The 25190-nt window shown below is 44.2% G+C and overlaps 2 protein-coding genes across 2 annotated transcripts in view; both read left to right on the forward strand.

Moving 5' to 3' along the window:
- The window catches only part of ELP2 (elongator acetyltransferase complex subunit 2), a 266743-nt gene that overhangs the window by 113612 nt on the left and 127941 nt on the right, over nt 1-25190 (forward strand). The window lies entirely within an intron of this gene.
- LOC309556741 (peroxiredoxin-6-like) lies at nt 18936-19640 on the forward strand. The gene is given in 2 exon segments (XM_082259228.1): nt 18936-19581; nt 19583-19640. Coding segments are annotated over 2 exon segments (657 nt in total). The 5' UTR covers nt 18936-18967; the 3' UTR covers nt 19626-19640.

The following is a 25190-nucleotide window of genomic DNA, read 5'->3' on the forward strand; positions in this document are numbered from 1 at the left end:
GCCACAACATATGATGAATTGGGACATGCAGCAAATGTGCTGATTCCAATCGCATCCAAATGGGGTGAGGGTCCCGGGAGTGAAAGCGGATTAGGTGGGTAACCTGAGCGGCATAATAGTACTTCCCCCAAATCCTGGACCCCCAATCCCCCCCTCAGCCTCGGGGCAAAAAGAGTGCGTCTGTTCACTCTAGGCCTCTTGTCCCCCCATATGAATCGGATAACCGTCCCTTGAAATTCCCTAAGATCAGACCTTTTAATCATTACAGTTATAGGTAAAGTGCGAAATAAATCTAACAGTCTAGGCAATATGTTAATTTTCACCGAATTCAACCTACCGAACCACGATGGGGGACTAGCTGTCCATCTAGCGAGGTCCTCCTGCAACTTTTTGTAAAGAGGTGGATAATTGCGTGGTATGGTATCGAAAAGATATGGTATCGACTGTTCCTGCCATGTGAATGAAAAGTTGGTTTTGAGAGCAGACAGCGTCGTCCCATCCAAGGTCAAGTTTAGAGCCTGGGATTTAGAGGGGTTCACCTGAAGACCAGATATTGCCGTGAACGCCTCCAAATCCCTGAGTAGATTGGGGATGGATATCAGTGGGGTCGAGATGTACATCAAGATATCGTCTGCAAAGAGGGCACACTTATGCTCAGTACCCCCGCATGGTATGCCCTGAATGCTCGGGTTATGGCGAATCTTGATGGCCAACGGTTCCAAAGCCAGGATGAATAGGAGCGGGGACAGGGGGCACCTCTGACGCGTACCCCTACGGATATTCAAGTAGTCAGATCCATAACCTTTTATAGACAGTCTCGCAATAGGGTCGTTATACAAGGTTTTGATGATGGTGAGAAAATTGTGTCCAAAGCCAAATTTCCCCAATGTCTGCAGTAGATATTCCCAGGATAGGGAATCAAAAGCCTTGTGTAGGTCTAAAGACAATACCATGCCCTTCCTGTGTCCCATGCCATCCCAATCAGATTTAAGGGCCGATATCATATTGATCGCGTGTCTAGTTTGGTCGGGTGCTTGCCTACCCTGAACAAAGCTTGTTTGGTCTGGGTGTATGTAGTCTGCTAAAAAAAGAGTTTAGTCTGGTCGCCAACACTTTTGCCATGATTTTTAGATCTACATTTATAAGGGAGATCGGTCGATAGTTAAGGCAGTCCCCATGGTCTTTGCCTGGTTTAGGTATTACGTGTATAAATGCATTGTTTTCATATTTAGGGAATGGGACCCCTTTCCTGGTGGAATTAAAGTAAGAGCAGAGGTGAGTAATGAGGGTCTCACTAAATTATTTAGATATAGTGGCCAGAGAATCCGTCGGGACCCGACGCTTTAGCTGAATAAATAGTTTTGATAGCTGAGAGTATCTCAGGTTCCGAGAACTCCCTATCCATGATGTTTGTGTGAGAGGAGGAGAGTCGAGGGAGGGGATGTCGCAGAGAAAATCCTCAAATAAGGACTGTTGGAGTGGTTGTGGCTGGGAGTAAAATTTGGTATAAAATTGATAAAATTCATTAACTATCAATTGGGGGTTTTGTGACCGAAGTCCAGTCTGGAGCTTCAATTTCGGAAGCGCCGGGGAATGGAGTCTCAGGGCTAGTTTGCAAGCTAATAGTGTGTTATTTGTCACCCAGTATATAGTAACGGTTTCCGGACCAGCGAATAGATTTTTCTGCTTTGGTAGTTAAGCTGAGGTTAAGGGTCAATCGCGCAGCATCAATCTTATGTCTAATATCCACCCCTGGAGTTCTCCTCTGTTCCCGTAGGAGGTCTCCCAATTCTGTCCCTTGTCGCAATATGTCGCAGTCGCGTTCTTTTTCTTTCCGAGAGGCTATTTGAATTAGTTTACCCCTAATCGTCGCTTTGTGCGCAGCCCATACCATTGCCGGAGAAGTGTCTGTGCTAAGATTATCAGTAAAGTATTGTCGCAAACAGTCTTCCACTTCCCTGAAAACTAAGGGGTCTTCTGTCCTATTTTTATGGGACCTGAAGCTCTTGTGCATCAGATATCCTCTCCTCACTTCCCAAACAAAATTAAAGTGTGGGATTACCTGAACTGCCTATGTGCTACAAAGCCCAACACCATGCCATTAAAAATTGAGTTCAATTCAAATTCCCTAGCACACCACTACAGGTCCTTCCATGGCTCTCATTGTGCCCTACAAAGTCAAAAAAAGCACATCTAACAATCTGCACCACACTCCCAAGTTATCAACTTTTCTATCCTCGCCAAAGGTCTCCCCACATCCCTTAACATGGACACCTGTACTAGGGTACCTAGACTTCAGTTTGAACTCCACATCATTTAAATGCTTGACAGAAACCGGAAAATTATTTTCAACTTTTTCACTCACTGGGGTTGATTGCTTCAGAACCCAATCTCCCCACACTTAAATGTAAGGGCAGAACCCTAACTTAGATATTTTACAAAATTCAAACCTTTATACAGCTTATCCACCCATGTTTAGGACCTATGTGCAGGTTAGGATTAATTAGCTCACACTCTCACTCTGTATAAAGAGAGCGAGAACTAGCCAACAGGTTCCAAAAACAGGCATACAAATTGTTGGCCTGTTGACACCGTGTTCCTGCTCCTTCATAAAATCTACAAACAGGTCTCCCCTGAGTTTGGAACATAACACTCAGAACCTGGCATGCTCTGCAATAGTTTTGAAGTTGTGATATCATACGCCGTTTCTGGGACACATTGAGAGCTGTAGTCCTCTGTATATCTGGGTAGTGGCCCAGCAAAAAATCTTTTTACACCATTGTTGCAATGAAAATGTAGAGATCCTTACTTATGATTCACTCTTTTAATGTGGCTAAAAAATGCACCTCCATTTATTAAAAACGGCCTAAAAATCCTGGTGCCACCCTTATGGTTTGTAAAAATCAACAAAATAATGAAAACAATAAATCTTATTGCCTCTTTCAAAAGAAATGGGGAAAAATTCTGACACACATGGTTCCCATTGATCAATTTTACTTACACCCCTGTATATAAGAATTTGTTGGCCTATTCTCAGACAGATACTAGAGAGTCAGCTGATGGACACAAATCCCCATAAGAGACCCCTCCTGCTGCGGTTGTCCCTATATGAAACCTTTTTCATAACAAATGCTGCATACTAAACATTACTTTAGGGTCCTCAGCTGTGCTGTCCCCACAATCCCCCACCCCTTGCTCATCACACACCCCTATTTTTTTTCTCTTCCTTCCTTCCCTTCTTTTTTTTTTTTCTTCACTACATATATATCCATCTCACTGCAACATCATGCACACTTTATTGTTGGATGCATGAATATAACATAAATACTGGGACACTACATTTATTTTCAATCCTTTTCTTTTGTATTTTGTCTTTCTCCGAACAGTTACCTTTTGTTTGCTATGGTTTACATTGGGATTGGAGAAATACTGCTGTTCCTCTTCCTCGGACATTATAATGCAATTGTAACTCCATTCTGGTCCTTGCATAATTGTCTCAATTCTACAGTACCTCCTTATACTGTCAATGTATATGCACTGCTCTATCTTATTGCTGTAGAAGTGTCTTAAATAATTAAAACATTAAAGTGAATCTCCCAAAGGGGTCGCAGCATTCAAAACTCGACAGAGAGTCTAACCTTTTCCTTCCCTATCCAAGGCTAAAAAAAAGTTTTGCCTAAAAATTGCCTACAGATTCTTTAATTTAATAAAAAGAAAAATCTAAAAGAGCAAGCTTGATTAAGTCACATAAAAATGGCTTTATGTAAACACCACAATAAAAACTCAAAGTATGCTCAATAAAAAAAAAATTATTGTGAAAAAAAGAAACTATAGCCTGGATACCTTCATACTCGATCTCTTTTGATACAGAGGGGGTTTCTGGGTAACGACAATTTTTACTGGAAGAAATCAGCAGCTAATGAGACATACCCACTGCCTGTCTGTGTGCATTATGAAGTCTAAACCAGTAATGTCCATTAACTTGTGAGGTGAAGCATTTAATTGCATTAGCGTTAACCCAGTCATCGCCAAAGGGGTTTTATCATTTCTGTTTATTACTGTAAAATATATACTGTCAATAAGAAATTGCGTGATTGGCAAAGAGACAAATCCTGATCAAGTATTAAAGGCATATAGAAAACAACTAAACCCTTGAGGTGTTTGTATATCATAAAAATGTCATGTCAATGCATTAAACTTATGATTATTCTTGATTGTATAGGTAATAGAAATGCATTAATGGATATTTCTGCATAGCTAGTTTACGTTTTTAATTGTTGCTGCTATTGTGAATCGATATGTCTGAGTCTTTATGTGCTAAAACCTGCTATGCTGTATATATTCTTTCATGTTCTCAAAAGATTCTTTCCTTTTTGTCTGGAGCTCTGCTTTAAAGCAAATAATTTTACTTATGTTCCCTGCCATTGGGTTGCAGCTTATCTGCACTGAGCTTGCGTTGAAACCTATTTGTACTCTTCCCCTATATGTATACTAATGGTTCAGCACATAGTAATGCACATACAGTGGGTACGGAAAGTATTCAGACCCCCTTAAATTTTACACTCTTTGTTATATTGCAGCCATTTGCTAAAATCATTTAGGTTCATTCTTCTTCCTCATGAATGTACACATAGCACCCCACACTGACAGAAAAACACAGAATTGTTGACATTATTGCAGATTTATTAAAAAAGAAAAACTGAAATATCACATGGTCCTAAGTATTCAGACCCTTTGCTCAGTATTTAGTAGAAGCCCCCTTTTGATCTAATACAGCCAGGAGTCTTTTTGGGAAAGATGCAACAAGTCTTTCACACCTGGATTTGGGGATCCTCTGCCATTCCTCCTTGCAGATCCTCTCCAGTTCTGTCAGGTTGGATGGTAAATGTTGGTGGACAGCCATTTTTAGGTCTCTCCAGAGATGCTCAGTTGGGTTTAAGTCAGGGCTCTGGCTGGTCCATTCAAGAACAGTCACGGAGTTGTTGTGAAGCCACTCCTTCGTTATTTTAGCTGTGTGCTTAGGGTCATTGTCTTGTTGGAAGGTAAACCTTCGGCCCAGTCTGAGGTCCAGAGCACTCTGGAGAAGGTTTTTGTCCAGGATATCCCTGTACTTGGCCGCATTCATCTTTCCCTCGATTGCAACCAGTCGTCCTGTCCCTGCAGCTGAAAAACACCCCCACAGCATGATGCTGCCACCACCATGCTTCACTGTTGGGACTGTATTGGACAGGTAATGAGCAGTGCCTGGTTTTCTCCACACATACTGCTTAGAATTAAGGCCAAAAAGTTCTATTTTGGTCTCATCAGACCAGAGAATCTTATTTCTCACCATCTTGGAGTCCTTCAGGTGTTTTTTAGCAAACTCCATGCGGGCTTTCATGTGTCTTACACTGAGGAGAGGCTTCCGTCGGGCCACTCTGCCATAAAGCCCCGACTGGTGGAGGACTGCAGTGATGGTTGACTTTCTACAACTTTCTCCCATCTCCTGACTGCATCTCTGGAGCTCAGCCACAGTGATCTTTGGGTTCTTCTTTACCTCTCTCACCAAGGCTCTTCTCCCCCGATAGCTCAGTTTGGCCGGACGGCCAGCTCTAGGAAGGGTTCTGGTCGTCCCAAACGTCTTCCATTTGAGGATTATGGAGGCCACTGTGCTCTTAGGAACCTTAAGTGCAGCAGAAATCTTTTTGTAACCTTGGCCAGATCTGTGCCTTGCCACAATTCTGTCTCTGAGCTCTTCAGGCAGTTCCTTTGACCTCATGATTCTCATTTGCTCTGACATGCATTGTGATCTGGAAGGTCTTATATAGACAGGTGTGTGGCTTTCCTAATCAGGTCCAATCAGTATAATCAAACACAGCTGGACTCAAATGAAGGTGTAGAACCATCTCAAGGATGATCAGAAGAAATGGAAAGCACCTGAGTTAAATATATGAGTGTCACAGCAAAGGGTCTGAATACTTAGGACCATGTGATATTTCAGTTTTTCTTTTTTAATAAATCTGCAACAATGTCAACAATTCTGTGTTTTTCTGTCAGTATGGGGTGCTATGTGTACATTCATGAGGAAGAAGAATGAGCTTAAATGATTTTAGCAAATGGTTGCAATATAACAAAGAGTGAAAAATTTAAGGGGGGTCTGAATACTTTCCGTACCCACTGTAAATCTTGCATTGCAGCAGGGAGCTAACTTTTTGCTCTTTCAAACTTTGTCAATGGAGTTCTAGACCCCTGTAAAGTTTTAACAGAAAGAGATGCTATAATCCCAGCATCTGGTATGTCTCAACTTTGAATGTATTACAAATGTAAAGTAATATTTTGGCCCCTTTCACACAGGCTTTCTGATCTGATCCGCCTGTCAGTTTTTCAGATGCTCCATGCAGCCCTATGGAGCAGTGGATGTCAGCGGAGACATCTCCGCTGATACCCGCTGCTATCCGATCTGATCCTGTCCTTGAAATTCGGACGGATGGAAACCCTATTTTCCTTCCATCTGGAGGATCAGAATGGATGAGAACGGACATGCAGTCCGTTCTCATCTGATCTCCCCATAGAGGTGAGCGGGAATCTGACTGCTCCGTCTCTGCACACAGAGCGGAGACGGAGCTGTCATCCACCTGCTCAGCGGGGATCGGCAGATCGATCCCCCGCTGAGCAGAACGGATTTCGTCGGGCGCACCGCCCGTGTGAAAGGAGCCCAAGGCTCCGTTCACATCTAGGCGTTTTGGGGCATTTTTGGGGAGTTTTTCTGCTCTAGGATCAGCTCTCAAAACGCCCAACAAGACAAATACTATTCATTTCAATGGCCCCTGTTCACATCTGAGCGTTTTGACGCTGTTTACAAAACGCCCAACGCTCAAAAAAGTACATGAGCTTCTTTTTGGGCAGATTACAGGCGTTTTCCATTGGTATCTATTCAATCAAAAAACGCCTGCACAAAAAACGCCTGTAAATCGCGGTAAAATCGCGGTAAAAAATGCGCGAAAACGCTACGCTCAGGTGTGAATGTAGTCTAAAGGTTCATGGTTTGTTTATTTTTTTAAAAATAAACATGTTATACTTACCTGCTCTGTGCAGTGGTTTTGCATAGAGCAGCCCTGATCCTCCTCTTCTCGGGTCCTCTGCCGGTGTTCCGTGAGAATTACCTACCCGTGAGAAAAACCTACCGTCGTCACTTCCGGTTCACGGCAGTCTGTGTAACGCGAGCAGTTACATTAAAACAGCTGTGCTGCACCATGAGTCATCTCCGCTCCTGTCCCGGTCACTTCCTTGCTCTCGGCTACTAAATATAAAAGCGGCGGCGGCTGTATGAAAAGATAAATCACGGAGCCGCCAGCCGTTTTTATATTTACTAGCCAAGATCAGGGAAGTGACCGGGACAGGAGCGGAGATGACTCATAGTGCAGCACAGCTATTTTTAGGTCACCGCCGCGTCGGTAGGTTTTTTTAACGGACACCGAGATCGTTTGAGACTAGTGCGCATGCGCACTAGTCTGATCCTCAGCTCTTCCATTAGGTATCCGGGGCTGTAAGCATGCGCACTGCTGCGCTGCTAAGCTGTTCCTGGCCGGAAGTGACAAGAGGTAGGTTTTTCTCACGGGGTAGGTAATTCTCACGTTACACCGGCGCTCCTGGCTCCTCCCTCTTGAACAATGCCCCCAATAAACAGCCGTTTGTTATGGGGGCACTGGTGCATGCTCACTCCCAAACTCTCTATGCGTCCATAAGACATAGAGCCGTGGCTCGACCCCACCCTTTGCTCTCTCTTCATTGGCTCACTGTCTGTGATTGACAGCAGTGGGAGCCAATGGTAGCCAGTGAAGAGAGCGAGACTCGGGACAGCGAAGGCTCTTGTGCACATCCCCAAATCGAAAGGGGGCTCAGGTGAGTAATAGGGGGTAATGTGGAGGGAGCAGCACACAAAAGGTTTTTTTACCTTCATGCACAGAATGCATAAAGGTAAAAAACCTTCATCCTTTTTACAACCACTTTAAATAGAGATTTGCTTATCACAATTTTTCTTTACATTTTCTCACAAAGTAAGGCAATTTAAACTGTGAATATTGTCTAGGAGCTAATCTTGAAAAATCTGGGACAACAGCAGCACAGAGGCAGCTGGCTACTTTGCTATATTCAGTTTCCTGTCATTAGGCACATCAGACAGAACATGAATGTTCTTTCATAGGCAATGGTTGATTTTTGCAGTGGTGAGTTGCTAGACCTGTGCCCTCCATTCTCCATATTTTCTAGATGCTGTGATGAGTAAATTTCCAGATATGAGCAGTCTTTGAAATGCTGCAGCTAACGCCTTTGGCAGGGCCAGTCATTCCAAAGTCAAAGATGCTTAGTAAAGAGACCCTGCCAGATATCTTTACAAATTAAAATACCTGATCCTTGCAAAAAAATAGGCAAGTATAATCACCTCTGGTGACCGGTTTCTCCTTCCTCCTCTATGTTCGAGCACTGCAGCCTCTGTCCGTTTTTTTTTTTTTTTTTTTGCCATTATTAGAAGCACAGCACCGCTCCTGCATTTTGGGACAAGGTATTCTATAGTTCAGCAAAAGACAACTTCACTAGTCCAGTAAGTGCACTGTTGTCAGAAAATGATGATGAGTACATTATTGCCAGAATGAAAAGAAATGTTTCTGTACTTGCAGGGTTTCTAAATTGATCAACTATGGAGAAATCATTGTCTAGATGTACAGTGCTTTTTTTTTTTCTCCCCCAACATGCCCTTTGGGGCAGTGTTGCACATTTCAGGACACATTTTTTTATTGATAGGTTAGTGTTCTATCGGTAAAAAAAGAAAAAAAAATCCCAGATCTACATCATTGCACAAAAAAGGTTGTCATGCACCATTTTCAATTCCTTTTTCAGTGTTTCAGTCAGCTGCTTGCTTGTATATATTGTGCAGTCATGTCTGAGCAAACATACAAGGACAGTTGTTTAGTTTCTGTTGGACTCAATTTCTATTTGCTTGCAGGCTCCCTGTTGCAAAAGTGGGAGACCAAGGGATACCAGACAGAATTGCAGTGTAGTCTATACTCATACAGCTTTGTTTATGTGTTTATCCGCTCAAAACATGCCTTTGTGAGAGTACGGAAAGCTATATTTTCTGCTATCCTGCAAGCAATTCAATTTTGACATGGGAACTGAATTTAAAAAAAACTGTTCTGCAGAGAATCAAAATGAACTCTCTATCATATTTCAAACAATGTTGGTCATTCTTCTAGTGCTGTGGGTGGTGTAATTAAAATAAGCAAACATTTATGTATTTTGCTGCACTGTTGTTTGGGGTTCTTGTGCATATTCATTAATATTGTAGCTAATTTTCTTAAGAAGTAGCTTGAAAGATTGATGATCTAGTTTCTGAAGTGTATACCATGTTTAAGTGCTGCATTCCTGTCATTAATTACTTTATAACTTTTGGGTCCAGGACATTCTATCTTTAAGGGTGAGGGTCAAATTCTTCATCTGCAGTTCAGGGCCCTTCCTGATGGCCTTTCATCCACTTCACGGGTCTTTTCAAAAGAGGTGGCAGAGAACTTAGCCCCTCTTTGGCTGCAGGAGATCGCAGTGACCACTTATCTCGACAATCTCCTTCTTTATACCTTTGTAGGTGAAATTGCAGGATAATTTAATCAAGGCTTTCTGCCATTTAGAGTCATTGAAATGGATTGTAAACCTTCAGAAGTCAATTCTGAAACCTGCTCAGGAAGCGCTCCTTCTTGGATATCGGATCAATACAGTGAAACAGTAAATCTTACTGAAAAAACAAATTTAAACCCGCGCTACACAGTAGTGATATGTTATTCTGTGAAAAAACTGTGAAGGTGTGCAGCTGCTGCAACACTAAGAAATTCTTAGAATAAATGAATAAAACCAAATTAATGCAGCGCTAGCAACAAATTACTACAAAAAATTACAAATTATTTAAATTGAAACCAATCTATATCATGTGAATACAATATGTAATAATAAAATATATTAATCACATTAAGGTGCATAAATTTCTATAGAAATATTTTAAAGTGCATATTTAAACTAGAATATAAACATTCAAAATGTGAGATTTAAAGTGCAAAAATGGTGGGATAAAGTCCTTATTGATGATCCAAAAAGGTGCCAAAGTGCCAAGTAAATAAAGGTGCTTGTGAGGTGAAGGTGCCCTCTTGGTTCCCCACTCACCGGAATTAGATAGTATAAAAGCCCTTGGTTTTATTGCACATTTGCCCAGGATCAGGTATGGAATTCCTCCGATGTGTCCTCCGTATGGAAATCGTTCCCGATAACACCATTAAAAGAAAAGAGGGCCATACATCGTGAAGTACGTAGATATAATTTTATTCCCCAAAATACGATTGAATACTTACAAGATCAAAGGATAAAAATGGCATATAGCATACAAAGCAAGTGGCGCCGCTCTTGGCGTGCGTTCCACATACAGGAAGTTCCCGACCGGAAATGACGTTACGTCCGCAACCGGAAGTGCGTCAACGCGTTTCGCCGTCACACACAGCGTCTTCAAAGGACCTTTGAAGACGCTGTGTGTGACGGCGAAACGCGTTGACGCACTTCCGGTTGCGGACGTAACGTCATTTCCGGTCGGGAACTTCCTGTATGTGGAACGCACGCCAAGAGCGGCGCCACTTGCTTTGTATGCTATATGCCATTTTTATCCTTTGATCTTGTAAGTATTCAATCGTATTTTGGGGAATAAAATTATATCTACGTACTTCACGATGTATGGCCCTCTTTTCTTTTAATGGTGTTATCGGGAACGATTTCCATACGGAGGACACATCGGAGGAATTCCATACCTGATCCTGGGCAAATGTGCAATAAAACCAAGGGCTTTTATACTATCTAATTCCGGTGAGTGGGGAACCAAGAGGGCACCTTCACCTCACAAGCACCTTTATTTACTTGGCACTTTGGCACCTTTTTGGATCATCAATAAGGACTTTATCCCACCATTTTTGCACTTTAAATCTCACATTTTGAATGTTTATATTCTAGTTTAAATATGCACTTTAAAATATTTCTATAGAAATTTATGCACCTTAATGTGATTAATATATTTTATTATTACATATTGTATTCACATGATATAGATTGGTTTCAATTTAAATAATTTGTAATTTTTTGTAGTAATTTGTTGCTAGCGCTGCATTAATTTGGTTTTATTCAGTAAATCTTACTGCCAGAAGACCAGAGAGAGAAGGTGAAAATTGTGATGACTATGCTGTAGGCCAATCAGCCCTTGTTCAAAAGGAAGATATTCTTGGCTTTAGGAACTTTAAATTCAACCATGCCAATCATTCAATGGGCAAGACTGCAATTCAGATGGCTTCAACCTTTTCTTTTGAACCTTTGGGACCACCAGGGGAAGTCCCTGGATACCTTGGTAAAGATTCCCACCAGAGGAAAAAGAGAAGCATTGGGTGGTGGAGGAATCAAACCATTTTGTCGGTGGGCCTTGAATAGTCCTTTCCAATTGAAATGGGAATAATTACAGCTGTCGGTTCTTGGGGCTGGGGAGCTCACTGGATGGGAAAGATGCCACAGGGAAGCTCGTTCACAACAGAAGCTTCAAGATCCTCGAATTGGAGAAAGTTCAATGCGATTGTGTTGGCTTAGTCAGTATTCTTTTAAGACCCTCAAGGTCACCATGTGCAAGTCCTCTCATACAGTTGCAGGGGGGCACTTTAAGCCTTGGCAGCAGAGATCCTAGTCAGGGCAGAGTGCCATTTATGATCTCTATCCACCTCAAGGGCATGTTAAATGATTTTTTTTTTTTTTTTTTGAGCAGACACTGGTTTTAGGAGGTGGAATGGCGTTTTTCCAGTGATCACCAAAGAGTGGGGGCAGCTTCAAGGAAACCTATTGGCATTTTAGAAGAATGTGCAGGTTCCTCTATTCTTTTCTCTAAACAGAAAAAAATGTTCTCTGAGGAGGGATGCTCTAGCGCAACTCTGGATTTTTCACTTTTTTGTTATGCCTTTCCTTTATTCCAGTTGATTTTTTTGGTGTTGCGAAAGGAGCACTTCCGTTATTCTCATAAATCCTTTTTGGCCCAGGAGGACAGGGTTTTTGCACACTTCTGCAGCTGGCGGTCAAACCATTATGGCATCTCCCGCTCAGACAGGATTTACAAATTTAGGGGTCATTGCCCTATCTGGGTATAGCCAAGTTAACACTCAGGGTCTGGTTTCTGCAGAGCAGCTCCTGAAGAAAAAAGTGTTTTCGAAACCCCTGGTGTCAACCCTTCTGTCAAGCCAGAAAAAAATGACTAGAGCAATCTTTTCGGAAGTTTGGAAAGTTTACAATTCTTGTTGCAGTTCTTCAAAGGGTACCCTTCAAGATTCTTACTCTGTTGTAGACTTTTTACAGGAAGGGGCAGACAAGGACCTTGCATCAGTGCAGGTGGCTGCTTTAGGAGTATTCCTGGAGCAATCATTTCTGCAGAACCTTTTGTTGTCCAGACCAGCACCAACAAGTGTCTTCCTGCAGGCACTAATAAAAGAACTGTTTGAGCCATTGGATTCCGCATCTCCTAAATTTTATTATTTGTATAATACAGCGTTTCTCGTTGTGGTAACATCAGCACATAGAATCCACAAACTCCATGCCCTGTCCATCATAAGGGAGCCTTTTTTATCCATCTTGCTGGACAGAATTGTTTTAGGGACAGACCCTGGTTTTCTCTTAAAGGCTGCTTTGGTTCAGAACCGTTCACAGGATATTATACGATAAATTATGTACAAGTCCTTTCGCAGAAAAAGAAAATAATTTCCATACTTTGGATGTAAGAAGAATATGATTTTGTTACCTGTAGGTAACTGAAGATTTTAGATGTTCAGATTCTTCTGGCAACAAGAAAAGCCTACAAGCCAGTAGGGGAATCCATTACAAGATTAAGAGTAACTATCTTGGAAACTTACACCTTTATGGGTCTAACACCATTAGGAATTTGTGTACACTCCACTAGCTCTCACAGCCAGTTGAGTAGAAAAAGCTGGTTTAGTTATGCTTTAAAGTAGAACTAAAGGCAGAACTTTTTTCATTTTGGAGTGATTAGGGGAGGGTTAAACCTCTGTTGTTCAAAACAGGAAGCAAGAGGAAATTTGTGGTTGTCACCAGTACTAGTGTCCACCAATTTTCCTGTTCTGGTGACGACACAAAAATGTGGGATTTTCTTGCACTCTCAGCAATAATGGTAAACCGGATAAATAGAGAAAATCTCCCTAATTGGGGCACAGACAGTAGTAAAACCTGACAGGTGTTCTAGTCCCTTATCACTCAATCCAAAACTAAAGAAAAAGTTTTGCCATTATTTATACTAGGGATTGACCGATTTATCAGTGGGGCCGATATTAACATTTTTTGAAGTATCGGCCACAAACTTGCCGATATGATTGATATTTCTTCAAGTGGTTGTACCGGAGTAATGTCTGTAGCTTCAGACATTACCCCAATACCGTTGTTCAGAGCCGACAGTTGGCTTTCTTGTAAGCCGATTGATTGTCATTGCATAGAGCGGTAGGGGACGTCCCTCCCTCATGCCACCTTCCGGGCTTGCCCAGGTCTCCCACCCCACAGGGAGACCCCAGCGACCAGCCGACACATCCACCAGCTGGACGTAGACCCGAACAAAGCCGGATTTGGTTCTGATCGGGTCTCCAATGTAAAATCTCGGAAGTAATGTCACTTCCAGATACTGGAGCCTTAAAGGCACCCGGTTTAAAAAAAAAAAAGACTGCATACAAAACAGCCAAACTTGGCAATTTGAATGCTTTTAAGTGCAGAGGAGGGACCCCAAATCCCTCCATAAAGAGTACCTGTCACTGCCTATTACTGTCACAAGACCTGTTTACATTCCTTGTGGCAGCAATAAAAGTGTTAAATATTTTTTTTTAAAAGGATAGTGTAAAAATAAAAAAAATTAAACGTGCAGAATATCGGCACATATCAGCTATCGGCCTGAAGGGTGGCCGGAAAATTGGTATTGGCCCTGAAAAAACTATATTGGTCGATCCTGAATTTATTTCAAAAACAGTATCTCTCCTGCGCTCAAGTGGTATGCGAGAAGGTGAGTGATCTGAATGGTCTTATTGCACAAAACTAGTGGTCTTGCTGCCCCATCAGAACCAAGGGTATCCAATTACACTGAAAAACAACAAGAAGAGAAGGGCACACCAATCTTGCGCATTACCACTAAAAAAAGTTTATTAAAATCCAAAAAGGGACTTCCGGTTCCGGGGCCGTATGAAGCGGTAGTGTGTCACAGCGGCTCCACTACCTTCGGCATACAAAACCTATTACACCCAGCTCGCTGCCACCCGCTGCCACCTGGGTTGATACCACTGGGATCTGCGTCCTCCACCTGATCGCATGGATCGATTCCTGGTTCACGGAGCCGGCGGCGCTCCGCAGCAACAGCCGGACACTGTCTCCCTCATCTCCTCGCAACAACCAGACAATATGGCCGCTGCTCCCGCCACGGACACAGTGAGTTCTCCCTCCTCTGGGACAATCTCCTCTCCTGCTATGGACCCCCAGTACCAACTTATGGCACAAGCAGTGGCATCCATCCTTTCCCCCACCATAACTGAAGCGGTGTAGAGGGCAGTATCGGCGGGCCTCTCCCAGCTCAAGAAGGAGCTGGGGGATCAGGCCAAAAGGCTGACTGAGGTGGAGCATAGAATCTCTGACCTGGAAGATGAGATGCAGTCATCTTTTACCAATGATGCCAAAGCTATGCATACACAGCAGTACCTGCTAGATAAGATTGACGATTTAGAAAACCGGTCTCGCAGGAACAACTTGAGAATCGTAGGCCTCCCAGAGTCGTGCAGCACGGGCCTCCTCCCTGAGATCTGCTCCACTCGCATTCCACAGGCTCTGGGCATAACCTCATTGTGTGTTGTGGCAAGAGCGCACCACCTGGGAGCACCGTCCAACGACCGCAAATCCCCCCCGTCCAGTCATAGTCCTCTATCTCAACTATGCCGATAGACTCGCCATTTTGAAATCTTTCAAAAACGCCACGTCCTTGTTCCTGGACGGACAGAAATTGCTGCTCTTTGCGGACTACTCCCAGGAGGTAGCTCGCAGACGCAAAGCCTTCCAGCCGGCCTGCAATGCTTTATTCCAAAAGGGCCTGAAATTCACACTAGCATACCCTGCAACGCTTAGATTTTCTGACCAATTTGGCGAATCTAAATCGTTCACTCATCCAGAGGAAGCCATGGAGTATTTCCAGTCACATCTCCATCTGTCTATGGACACATCGTCTCCCGCTGCCCCCTCCGCCTCTCCCTCTCACGTGGATCTATGGAGTCCCCGCAAAGATTCTCCTAAAAGGGGCCGATACTCTGCCAATTCATCTACCAGAGACAGGCGTCCCTATATGATCGATTTTTTTTTTTTTTTCTACCTTCTTCTGTCTTCATCATGTGGTCCGTGGCAATGGTGTGGTAACATCATAAACACTCTCCTTGTTTTATGTGATGCTTGTCATCTATGTTACGCTGCATGATGGCGAGGCGTTGGGCCCGGTGTGGCTCATGACTAGTTGGTTATAAGAATGTTACTATGTATTGTTTGATTCACCCTTATTTGTTTCCCGCACAGCCTACTCACTGAATCTGATTGTTGTTCTTCACCGGCTGCCATGCCGGGAGGGCTCTTCCTCCTCGGCGGAGTCTATACCCGGATTCTCGGCGAGCAGACACAGCTGCAGTGCGGTAACGCTGTCGGTAGGGTTGCCACCTCATCCCTTTAAAACAGAACACATATTAATTACACAGGTTCTGTGGCTGATTAAGGTGGTAATTAAACTCACTTGGAGCCTTCTCTGCATTAAATTAGCCTCAGAACCTGTGTAACTAATTTGTGATCTGTTTTAAAGGGATGAGGTGGCAACTCTAGCTGTCGGAGGTATGGGCTTCATGCGGAAAAAAATGAAGTCCACCAATGTTCTGGTATGTTTTTTCATGCTTTTATTATGTTCTAGTGATTTTGCCCCCCTTCACTCTGGAACCCCAGGAGTGTAGGGGGCTCTAAATCCTCCCTTACCCTCTTTTTCCTTTCATGCCACCCCTGACTCCTGCTCCTTTCCCCTATTTTGTGCCGCCGAGTGCTGACACTTACCACTACCGCTTACACATACACCAGTGAGCCCTCATCCCTACTCTTTGAACCCCCTTGCTTTGAAAATTGTCTCGTGGAATGTGAAGGGTCTCCGCTCCCCGCACAAGAGAATGGCCATCCTGCGACACCTGTGCCGTTTGGGCGCATATGTTGCGCTGCTACAGGAGTCTCACCTCACCCAATCTGATCTTTTCCGCATGAAAAAGCTTTGGGTCCGTCAGGCTCTAGTGTCTGCCTCTCCCAAAGGTAAAGCGGGTGTCCTTGTACTGATCCATAAAAAGCTCACGCTAGATGTTTCCCCCATATACTCAGACACTGATGGTAGGGTCCATATAATCAAATTGTCATCTAACACGGATTCATTCATCTTAGCAAACGTGTATGCCCCCACTCCCACTTCTGTATCCTTTTTCCAGCATTTGACAGGCCTTCTAGCCCCGCACATTCATCTGCCGCTCTTTCTGGGGGGAGATTTTAACACCGTGTTAAGCCCCCATATAGACAGATCAGCCAAATCCCCCCCCTCACCCGCGGGCACCACACCACACCCCTCTCCTCTTCAAGCCTATGCGGACAGCCTCTAGCTGACAGATGTCTGGCGGCTGGCAAACCCCACTGATGCTTCCTACACATTCTACTCCCCTCCCCATGGCACCTTCTCGAGGATAGACTACCTCTTTACTAATGCCCCTTTGTTGCCCTCCGTACATACCCCTGATATCCATGCAATGGCCATATCGGACCACTCCCCGGTTTCGGCCCTGTTGATTATGTCAGAACCAAAGCCCAACTTCAAACCGTGGCGCTTCCCGTCATACTCGGCGACTAATGATGAACTACGCACCACTCTGGCAGCCACCTGGCGAGACTTCCTGGTAGATAATGCCCAACATGCTGGAGATCCGATCTTGCTCTGGGAAACAGGCAAGGCGGTTCTGAGAGGCCGCATTATTGCTTTTGCCTCGGCCTACAAAAAGAAAGCCGAGGCCAATTATACACGGGCCAGCGCTGCACTGCAATCTGCTCATGCCCGCCTTCGGCAACACCAAACGCCCCAGCATGTTGAGCAGTGGAAAACTGCCAAGCTAGATTTCGACAGGTGGGCCATGGCTCAGGAATCGTTCCACACCTCTGTTCAAGACATTCATTTCTAAAAATTCGGGAACAAAGCCGGTAAACTATTAGCCGTCTGTGCAAAGGCCCTTTCACGGCGACCCTGATACGCTCTCTAAAAGACACCTCGGGTATTCTACACTCCTCCCCGGAAATTGTTAATGAGATTATGGCACGGTTCTATGCAACCCTCTATGGCCCCAATCCCATCGACGAGACGGCGGCGCTTTCTTTTCTCCAAGAAACCTCCCTACCTCAGATCTCTGACTCGCAGCTGTGTCTTCTAAATGCCCCTATTTCTCATGATGAAATCCTCGCAGCCATTTCCTCATTATCTCTTGGCAAGGCCCCGAGCCTGGACGGGTTCACTTCAGAGTTTTTCAAATTGATGAAAGACAGCATATCACCCACTCTACTCTCCCTCTTCCAACATATTTTAGATGGCGGTCCCTATTTACCATCTGGTTCACAGGCATATATAAAACTCATCCCTAAGCCCGGCAAAGATCCAACAGAACCGGCCTCCTACCGCCCAATTTCCCTAATAAATTTGGATGCCAAACTCCTCTCTAAAATCATTGCGAATCGTCTCGCGCTCATAATGCCTTCACTTCTCCACCCCTCCCAATCTGGTTTCACTAAAGGATGCTCTGCTACCGCCAACATCAGAAAGGTCCTGGCGGTCCTAGCCCAGCATCAAGCCTGCCCCTCTTCCGACATTGCTATACTTACCCTAGACGCCGAGAAGGCCTTTGATAAGGTTCGTTTTCGTTGGCTCCAGCTTACCCTGCAAAAATTTGGCTTTTCTGGCCCGTTTCTACATCTCATTGCCTCCATGTACAAATCCCCCTCCGCTAAAGTGGTCACTTCCAACTCTGTCTCGGGACACCATCCCACTTCATAAAGGCACCCGCCAAGGCTGTCCCCTCTCTCCCTTACTCTTCAACATAGCTTTAGAACCTCTTTCCCGCTACCTAACGTACAAAGCCCCATTGACAGGTGTCCGTATAGGTCAAGAAGAATTGCGTTCAGTCCTTTTCGCTGACGACATCCTTCTGTTTACCGCAGACCCAGCACACGACGCAGCCATGGTCAAGTATTTTTGATTGGTTCCGTACATGCTTGGGGTTGCGGATCAACTATTCTAAGAGTGAAATTCTCCTTCTAGGTCCCCCACGCACTCCTTCTTGGTCCTCCCTATCTCCCTTCCCCCTGCAAAATCCCATATTAAATACCTAGGCATATTGATAGGCAAAATCCCGTCCTCCCTGTACCACCTAAACTATGCCCCACTCTTCGCTAAACTCTCTAAGGAGCTAGAGGGCTGGATAAAACTCCCCCTCCCCCTCATTGGTCGATGTCATCTATACAAAATGGTGACATTCCCTAAACGCCTTTATGTACTCCAAACATTACCCCTCCTCATTAAACACAAAGACCTCACAGCCTTCTACAAGGTTCTCACCACCTTTCTATGGTCTTCCAGGAAATCGCGCATAGCCTTGCGCAAACTTTTCATGCCAAGGTGCAGAGGTGGCATGAACCTCCCTGACATTCGATTGTACAACCTATGCAGTTTGGCGAGGATAGGTCTGGACTGGATTTAGGGCATTTCTATTTTTTCAAATTATTCGCTAGAAGCGCAGTTAGTTAAACCCTACATCAAAAAAGGAGCACTGGATCATTATCAGTGACAGCCGCCATGCCTGGGATCCTGCTCGGAGAAGTCTTCCCTAACATCGAAGCCGAAACAACCATCGGCCGGTTCAAACTACACGACTTCCTGCAAAATGATTGGGGTGTCCTTTTTTCACATCCAAGGGATTATACTCCAGTCTGTACCACAGAGCTTGGACGGGCAGTGAAGTTGGCGCCAGAATTCAAGAAACGCAATGTTCGCATGATTGCTCTGTCCATAGACAGTGTGGAAGACCATCTGGGATGGAGCAAGGACATAAATTCTTACAACTGTGATGAGCCAAAAGAGACTCTACCCTTTCCAATTATTGCAGATCCTAAAAGGGAACTTGCTGTACTGTTGGGTATGCTGGACCCCGATGAGAAGGACTCTCAGGGTATGCCAGTGACCGCCCGATGTGTCTATATTATTGGTCCAGATAAGAAAATGAAGCTTTCTATCCTATACCCAGCAACCACTGGTAGAAATTTTGATGAGATTTTGAGGGTTATAGACTCCCTGCAGCTGACAGCAAACCACAATGTTGCAACCCCTGTGGACTGGAAGCCTGGAGACAGAGTCATGGTTCCACCAAATGTATCAGATGCGGACGCTGGCAAGATCTTCACCTGTGGCGTTTTCTGGGAAGAAATACATGCGGTATACCGCTCAACCACATTAATCTTTCACGCTAAACCCTAAACCCTTCTGCTGGGTGGCTAAGAGATTGCGCCAGGTTTTACACAGATAATCATCAATTACATTTTTTGTATGATTGCCTCACTTTTCAATAATTCAGCCCACAAAAAACTACTTTCAATTATTCTGCTATTTTTGTATTAGTGACTTATCAACATTATGACTATCCTAAATGAATAGTTGCTTTAAGTAAGGCTTGCTATAGTTGGTATGTTTGCCTGCACCGAATCTCCAGTCCACATTGCACTACTGTTACTTCACAAATGTTGAGACTTAACGATCTTAATAGCAGGAGTTTTAAAGGGGTGTTTAAGCCCTTTGAAGGCCCATCCCAGCTGTTAAGTGCCTTTTGACCAAATTCAATGCACCTAAAGTAGTCTTTTTCTTCATTGTGCTAGAAGATATTTTTCCATTGAATTCCAAGAATAAAAATTTGCAGGAGCCTTTGTGAACAACCTAGTCAATGTACTCACTACAGAAAGTTTGCCTTTCAAATATCTGGGTTGCCTGTGAATCTTTTTATTTTTGTCCAATAAATTCTCCATGTGAACTGAAAAAAAAAAAAAAAGGAGCACTGGAAGGGCAAATGCAGATCAAAAACGAAGGGATTTCCAGTCACTACTTACCAACCAGCCAGCAACCAGCCAAATTAACCTGTCTAACAGTATGCGTTAAAAACAGGGGTTTAGTTGCACACATTTGCAAATACATGCGTAAGCTGCAGGCCACAATCCCTTCGTTTTTGATCTGAGTTTGCCCTTCCAGTGCTCCTTACTATCTAGACCAGTTATAGGTGGAGGAGGTGACCACTTTTTGCAATATCGTATAACGTTTATATTGGTCAGGCAACGCACTGACACCTTCGCTGCCATTGTGCTATGTGCTGGGTGTTTAGTGTGACCCTGCGCCTTTAAGGAGGGGTGGGCTCCCTCCAGTCACCTGTCCTCCATCTATCTCATCAGAATGCATGTGCTCCCATTGTGGAGAGTTAGGGACTGCAGATATCAGGGTGCCTTGGCGCGGCCTGCAGCTTACGCATGTATTTGCAAATGTGTGCAACTAAACCCCTGTTTTTAACGCATACTGTTAGACAGGTTAATTTGGCTGGTTGCTGGCTGGTTGGTAAGTAGTGACTGGAAATCCCTTCGTTTTAGTTAAACCCTATGCCTTGCCTGCTGTCTTACATTGTTCTCTGAAAGACTTACCATTGCCACTCCGCCAACACATTCTTCTCAGGGACACCCAGGCTGCCTGGAAAGAACTTTGAAAGAAATGTAATCTTCCCCAATCAATCTCTCCGCACCTCCCCATTAAGGGTCACCCAGCTAGGTCACACCTTCATATGGATAATATATATTCCTTCTGGTCATCTCTTGGTTTGAAATGTCTAGCACAGCTGTATGACCCCCTTACTGGATCCTCCCTCTCATTTTCCAAGACACGCTATGGCCTGCCCCCAACACATCTCCTATATGTGCACCAACTGCATGCATTTGCCAACCAGCTATGCTCTTCAAAGCTCTCCAGCTTCCAGGCCTCTCCTTTGGACTCTCTGAGGACTGACTCCCCTCTCAAGCTCTCCCAACTTTACCGTCCGCTGTAGGAGTTCTTCTACTCGGGATCCAAGGACTCCTAGAAGTCTTCTTGGGACGCTGCTCTCTCACTCCTTGGCACAAAACCACTTATATTGTCGGGATTCAACACCACATGTACCTTTATTTGTAATGAGTTCTGGAGGGAACAGCAACTAAGGATTCTTCATCACACTTATGCACCATTTTCTTCCTCGCCTCTACATTCTTCCATCCAGGGGTGTTCATGTTGCCTGACCCACCGACCCACCTTGGTACATAGATTGTGGACCTGCCCACACATATCAGCCTTCTGGAATGATGTTGAACGCCTTGCCCACAGAGTTACAGGCTTGCAACCTGCAAAGGATCCCTTCCCTCTTCTATTCGGATACATGGACAGCCTGCCCAAATCAGCTTCAGGCTCCTTCAATAAACAACGTTCCATGATCATAAGGGCTCACAAGCCTTGGCTAACCACTTGCTTCATGATAGCCAGGAGGGTCATCTTCCGACATTGGATCTCCCCTACTATTCCTTCAATTTCAGAAGTCAATTAGGATCGAAATGCTTTATTCCGCAAGGAACACCTGGACATGATTCTTACTAAAGCGGATCAACGAAAGTTCTGGGCGATCTTCAAAACCCTACCCATCTCCCACGCAGCCCGGATGGTCCTATGTCTCATCTTCTCCAACAGGGTGACCCCGATCCTTCCCCATCCGCACATTCCTAATCCGGTGTGTCAATGATATACTTGAATGATCATATGGTTTTCTATGATAATATTTGTCCTTACTGTTTGAACCTTGTCTTTTGTTTTTCGCCTACTCGGCACCTCAGCCCCCCCCCCCCTTCTCCCATCCTCAAATCACCCCTCACCTCCCCCCCCTCCTTTTCCTCTGTCCCTGCCTCTCTCCTGTGAGGGGTCTGAAGTATAATCATCTGCCACTGGTCCAGGGTGCGCATGTCGTGACCTCATGAATTCTTTCACCTCCCTACTCCTATACCCCCCCTTTCTTTCTTCATTCTTTCCTCTCTACTCTAACTCGATTTATGTTTTTGGTTTATGGATGCTGTTACACTTAAAATATGAGTATGGTACCGTCTTTATCGAATTCATGTAATTGCACCAATTTATTCGATATTCCATGTTTGTTATCTTTGAAAATCAAATAAAATATCTTTAAAAAAAACAAAAAACAAAAAGGTAGCATATATTATACTCACAAACGTAAGATATATATATATATATACACACATGTAGGAAATAGGGACCAATCACCTCCAGGACACTTTTATGCTGCTGGATGGCGTAATGGCGTCCACAATGACTTTGCTGATGCGTTTCGAGGGAGAACCCTCTTCTTCAGAGCCAAAATGGCAACTGACCCACCATCAATTATCAGAACCTTATATAGTCGGTCTACAACTTCCACATTACCCCGCTCCGCCCCACAAGGAGCAAAGGTCAGGAATGTGGGTCAACAAATTGGGTTATATATACCCTAGTGTGCAATATCCACGCAATAGTTTGCCCCTCAATGTCAGCTATTGTCACTTGACGTCAATGCCGGCCACAAAAAACTGCGAGTGGTGATAGTGACAGTGACGAGATAGAGATGATGAGAGAGAAAAGAAATGTAAATAACACAATATATATATATGATAGTAAAAAGAAATGATAAAAATGTTGAATAACACTAGAGACCTAAGAATCAAAGACCGGCATTAGAACTCCTTAATTATGCCAGCAGACAAACACAATGCCCCAGACTCATAAGCAGCCTCCAATAAGGTAATGGAAATGATGCACATAGACTGAAATGTACTATAACGATGATATATGCCCTCCTTATAGTGTATACTAAATTAATGGACATATAAATGTTTATTGGGAAATCACCATGAACTCCCACCTTTGTTTTGGTAAGGACTGTGTAGGATGATAGATGATCCCCCCCCCCAGGGAGGAGGACTGTTCGTTGGATCCGTGGGTACAGCCTGAGTGCCCCAAGCTGCATATAGCAGGCTTGGAATGCACGCCGTGCTTGTGCACCCGGAAGTGTGGGCGGTCTTGCATTTCAAGGCCCTGTGAGTCACTTCCAGGTGTACTGTGGCGTCAGTACCGGTTCCGCCCGAAGACGCCTTCATTGAAAGTGACAGCCCCGGCGGCCAACAGGTGTCTCGAACGTCCGCCCAAGGCAGCCTCCATCCACCCCAACCACAAGGGGGAGAGACGAGACAACTGGCATACACCGAACATCCCACAGTCAAACTAGGAGGGGGCTCATCATAGCAGATAAATAAATGGATGAATAATTAAATTAATAAATGACCAAGTCACACATCCTCTACTAACATAGCCCCAATAAGGAATACTTCAATAAAACAAAATAATATAAAAAGGTAATGAGGGACTGTGTCAGTTGTGACCCCATGCAATACGTATCTTCCTCAATTGGTTCATATTACGCAATGTCAAGCCCACCCCACCTCTATCACTGGAACCCAAAGTGACGAAATGGATAAACTGTCACTGCAGGGTTGCCCCTGAATGTCCCCTAGGGGAACAAAAATGATAATTACCTGGCAGTGTATTGCTAAACAGTTGTACCCAGACTTACATTGGCGCATATATGAGGACATAACGGTAATACGCACCTGATGAAGTTCTAAGGAAAAATAATGTGTATGATGCGCACCATTGGCAAGCGACTTGGCACTTAGTCTAATATGAGCGCAAGAATGTTGACATAATACAAAGTAAATGACAACGATATTTCAGCAATGAACAAGTCACATACAGTGCACTAAATAACCACTGGCGACCAGATCACACAAACTGTTGTGGAAAGGGCCCCCAAACTGTTGTGGAAAGGGCCCCCAATCTCTTAAATACGATCTAGTCACACAACATAGTCAAGCTCTTTCTCTTCTTATAAACCCTTGGGGTTGAGAGACCCCAGGGTGAAGATCCAATATGCCTCTCTTGTGCAAAGCCTTTGATATCTTTTACCACTATCCAAGTCATTACTTATGGCTTCTACCCCAAAAACTCTCAGTCCTTCTATACTACTACTACTATGCACCTCCAAAAAGAGACAGGGAACTGAATATTTCTCTTTCTGAAGGATGATGCTACTTTTATGCTCCCGTATTCTGACTCTTAGAGGACGTGTAGTCCATCCCACATATAATAGCCCACAAGGGCACAACAGGCCATAGACTTGTGGGCACAACAGGCCATAGACAACATGGGTGGTGCCACAGTTGATTAATTGTTGAATTATATAGACTCTACCATCTGTGTAAGTCACTTCCTTTTTTTGGTGACACATGGGTGCACAAGTACCACAATTGCTCACCCCACACCTGGTACTCCCCTTTTGATCACACACTGGGAGCCAAGTGTTCTTAAGCCCATTCCTCTTTACCTTTCTGACCCTACTAGGGGCCACTAAACTCCTAGGTTTTCTAAAATATGAGGTTTGGATGGGAAGGTAAATTACCTTTCAGGACAGGGTCTTGTTTCAGAATGTTCCAGTTCTTCTTCAAAGCTTTTTGGTTTAAAGGGGCTCTATTGTTACACCTAGTGCAGAATCTGATCTGCGTTCCTCCTCCTTCGCCCTGGGTGGCTCTCTTTTCTGGTGCTTAAAGTGGTTTCCTCATATAGGGACTGATGTTTATGGTAAGCTTCCTCTGTTTTCTTCCTCATAACCCTTCTCTTCAATCGTTTTTATAAGGACCGCACCCTGTTTCTCATAGTCACTTCTACGGGTACAAATCCATTTAAGCCTACAAAACTGGTCAAAGAGCACATTCCTTATCCACCTAGGATGATGGTGACTATTTGCATGGAGGTAAGAGTTCCCAGTACTAGGTTTGAAGTGGGTCCTTGATTACATATTATGACTTTCATCTACGTGCAACTTCAGGTCCAGAAATACTAGACCAGTTTCATCCACCACATACAT

The sequence above is a fragment of the Pelophylax lessonae genome (assembly GCF_965119305.1).
Source record: "Pelophylax lessonae genome assembly, chromosome: 5".
NCBI lineage: Eukaryota > Metazoa > Chordata > Amphibia > Anura > Ranidae > Pelophylax > Pelophylax lessonae.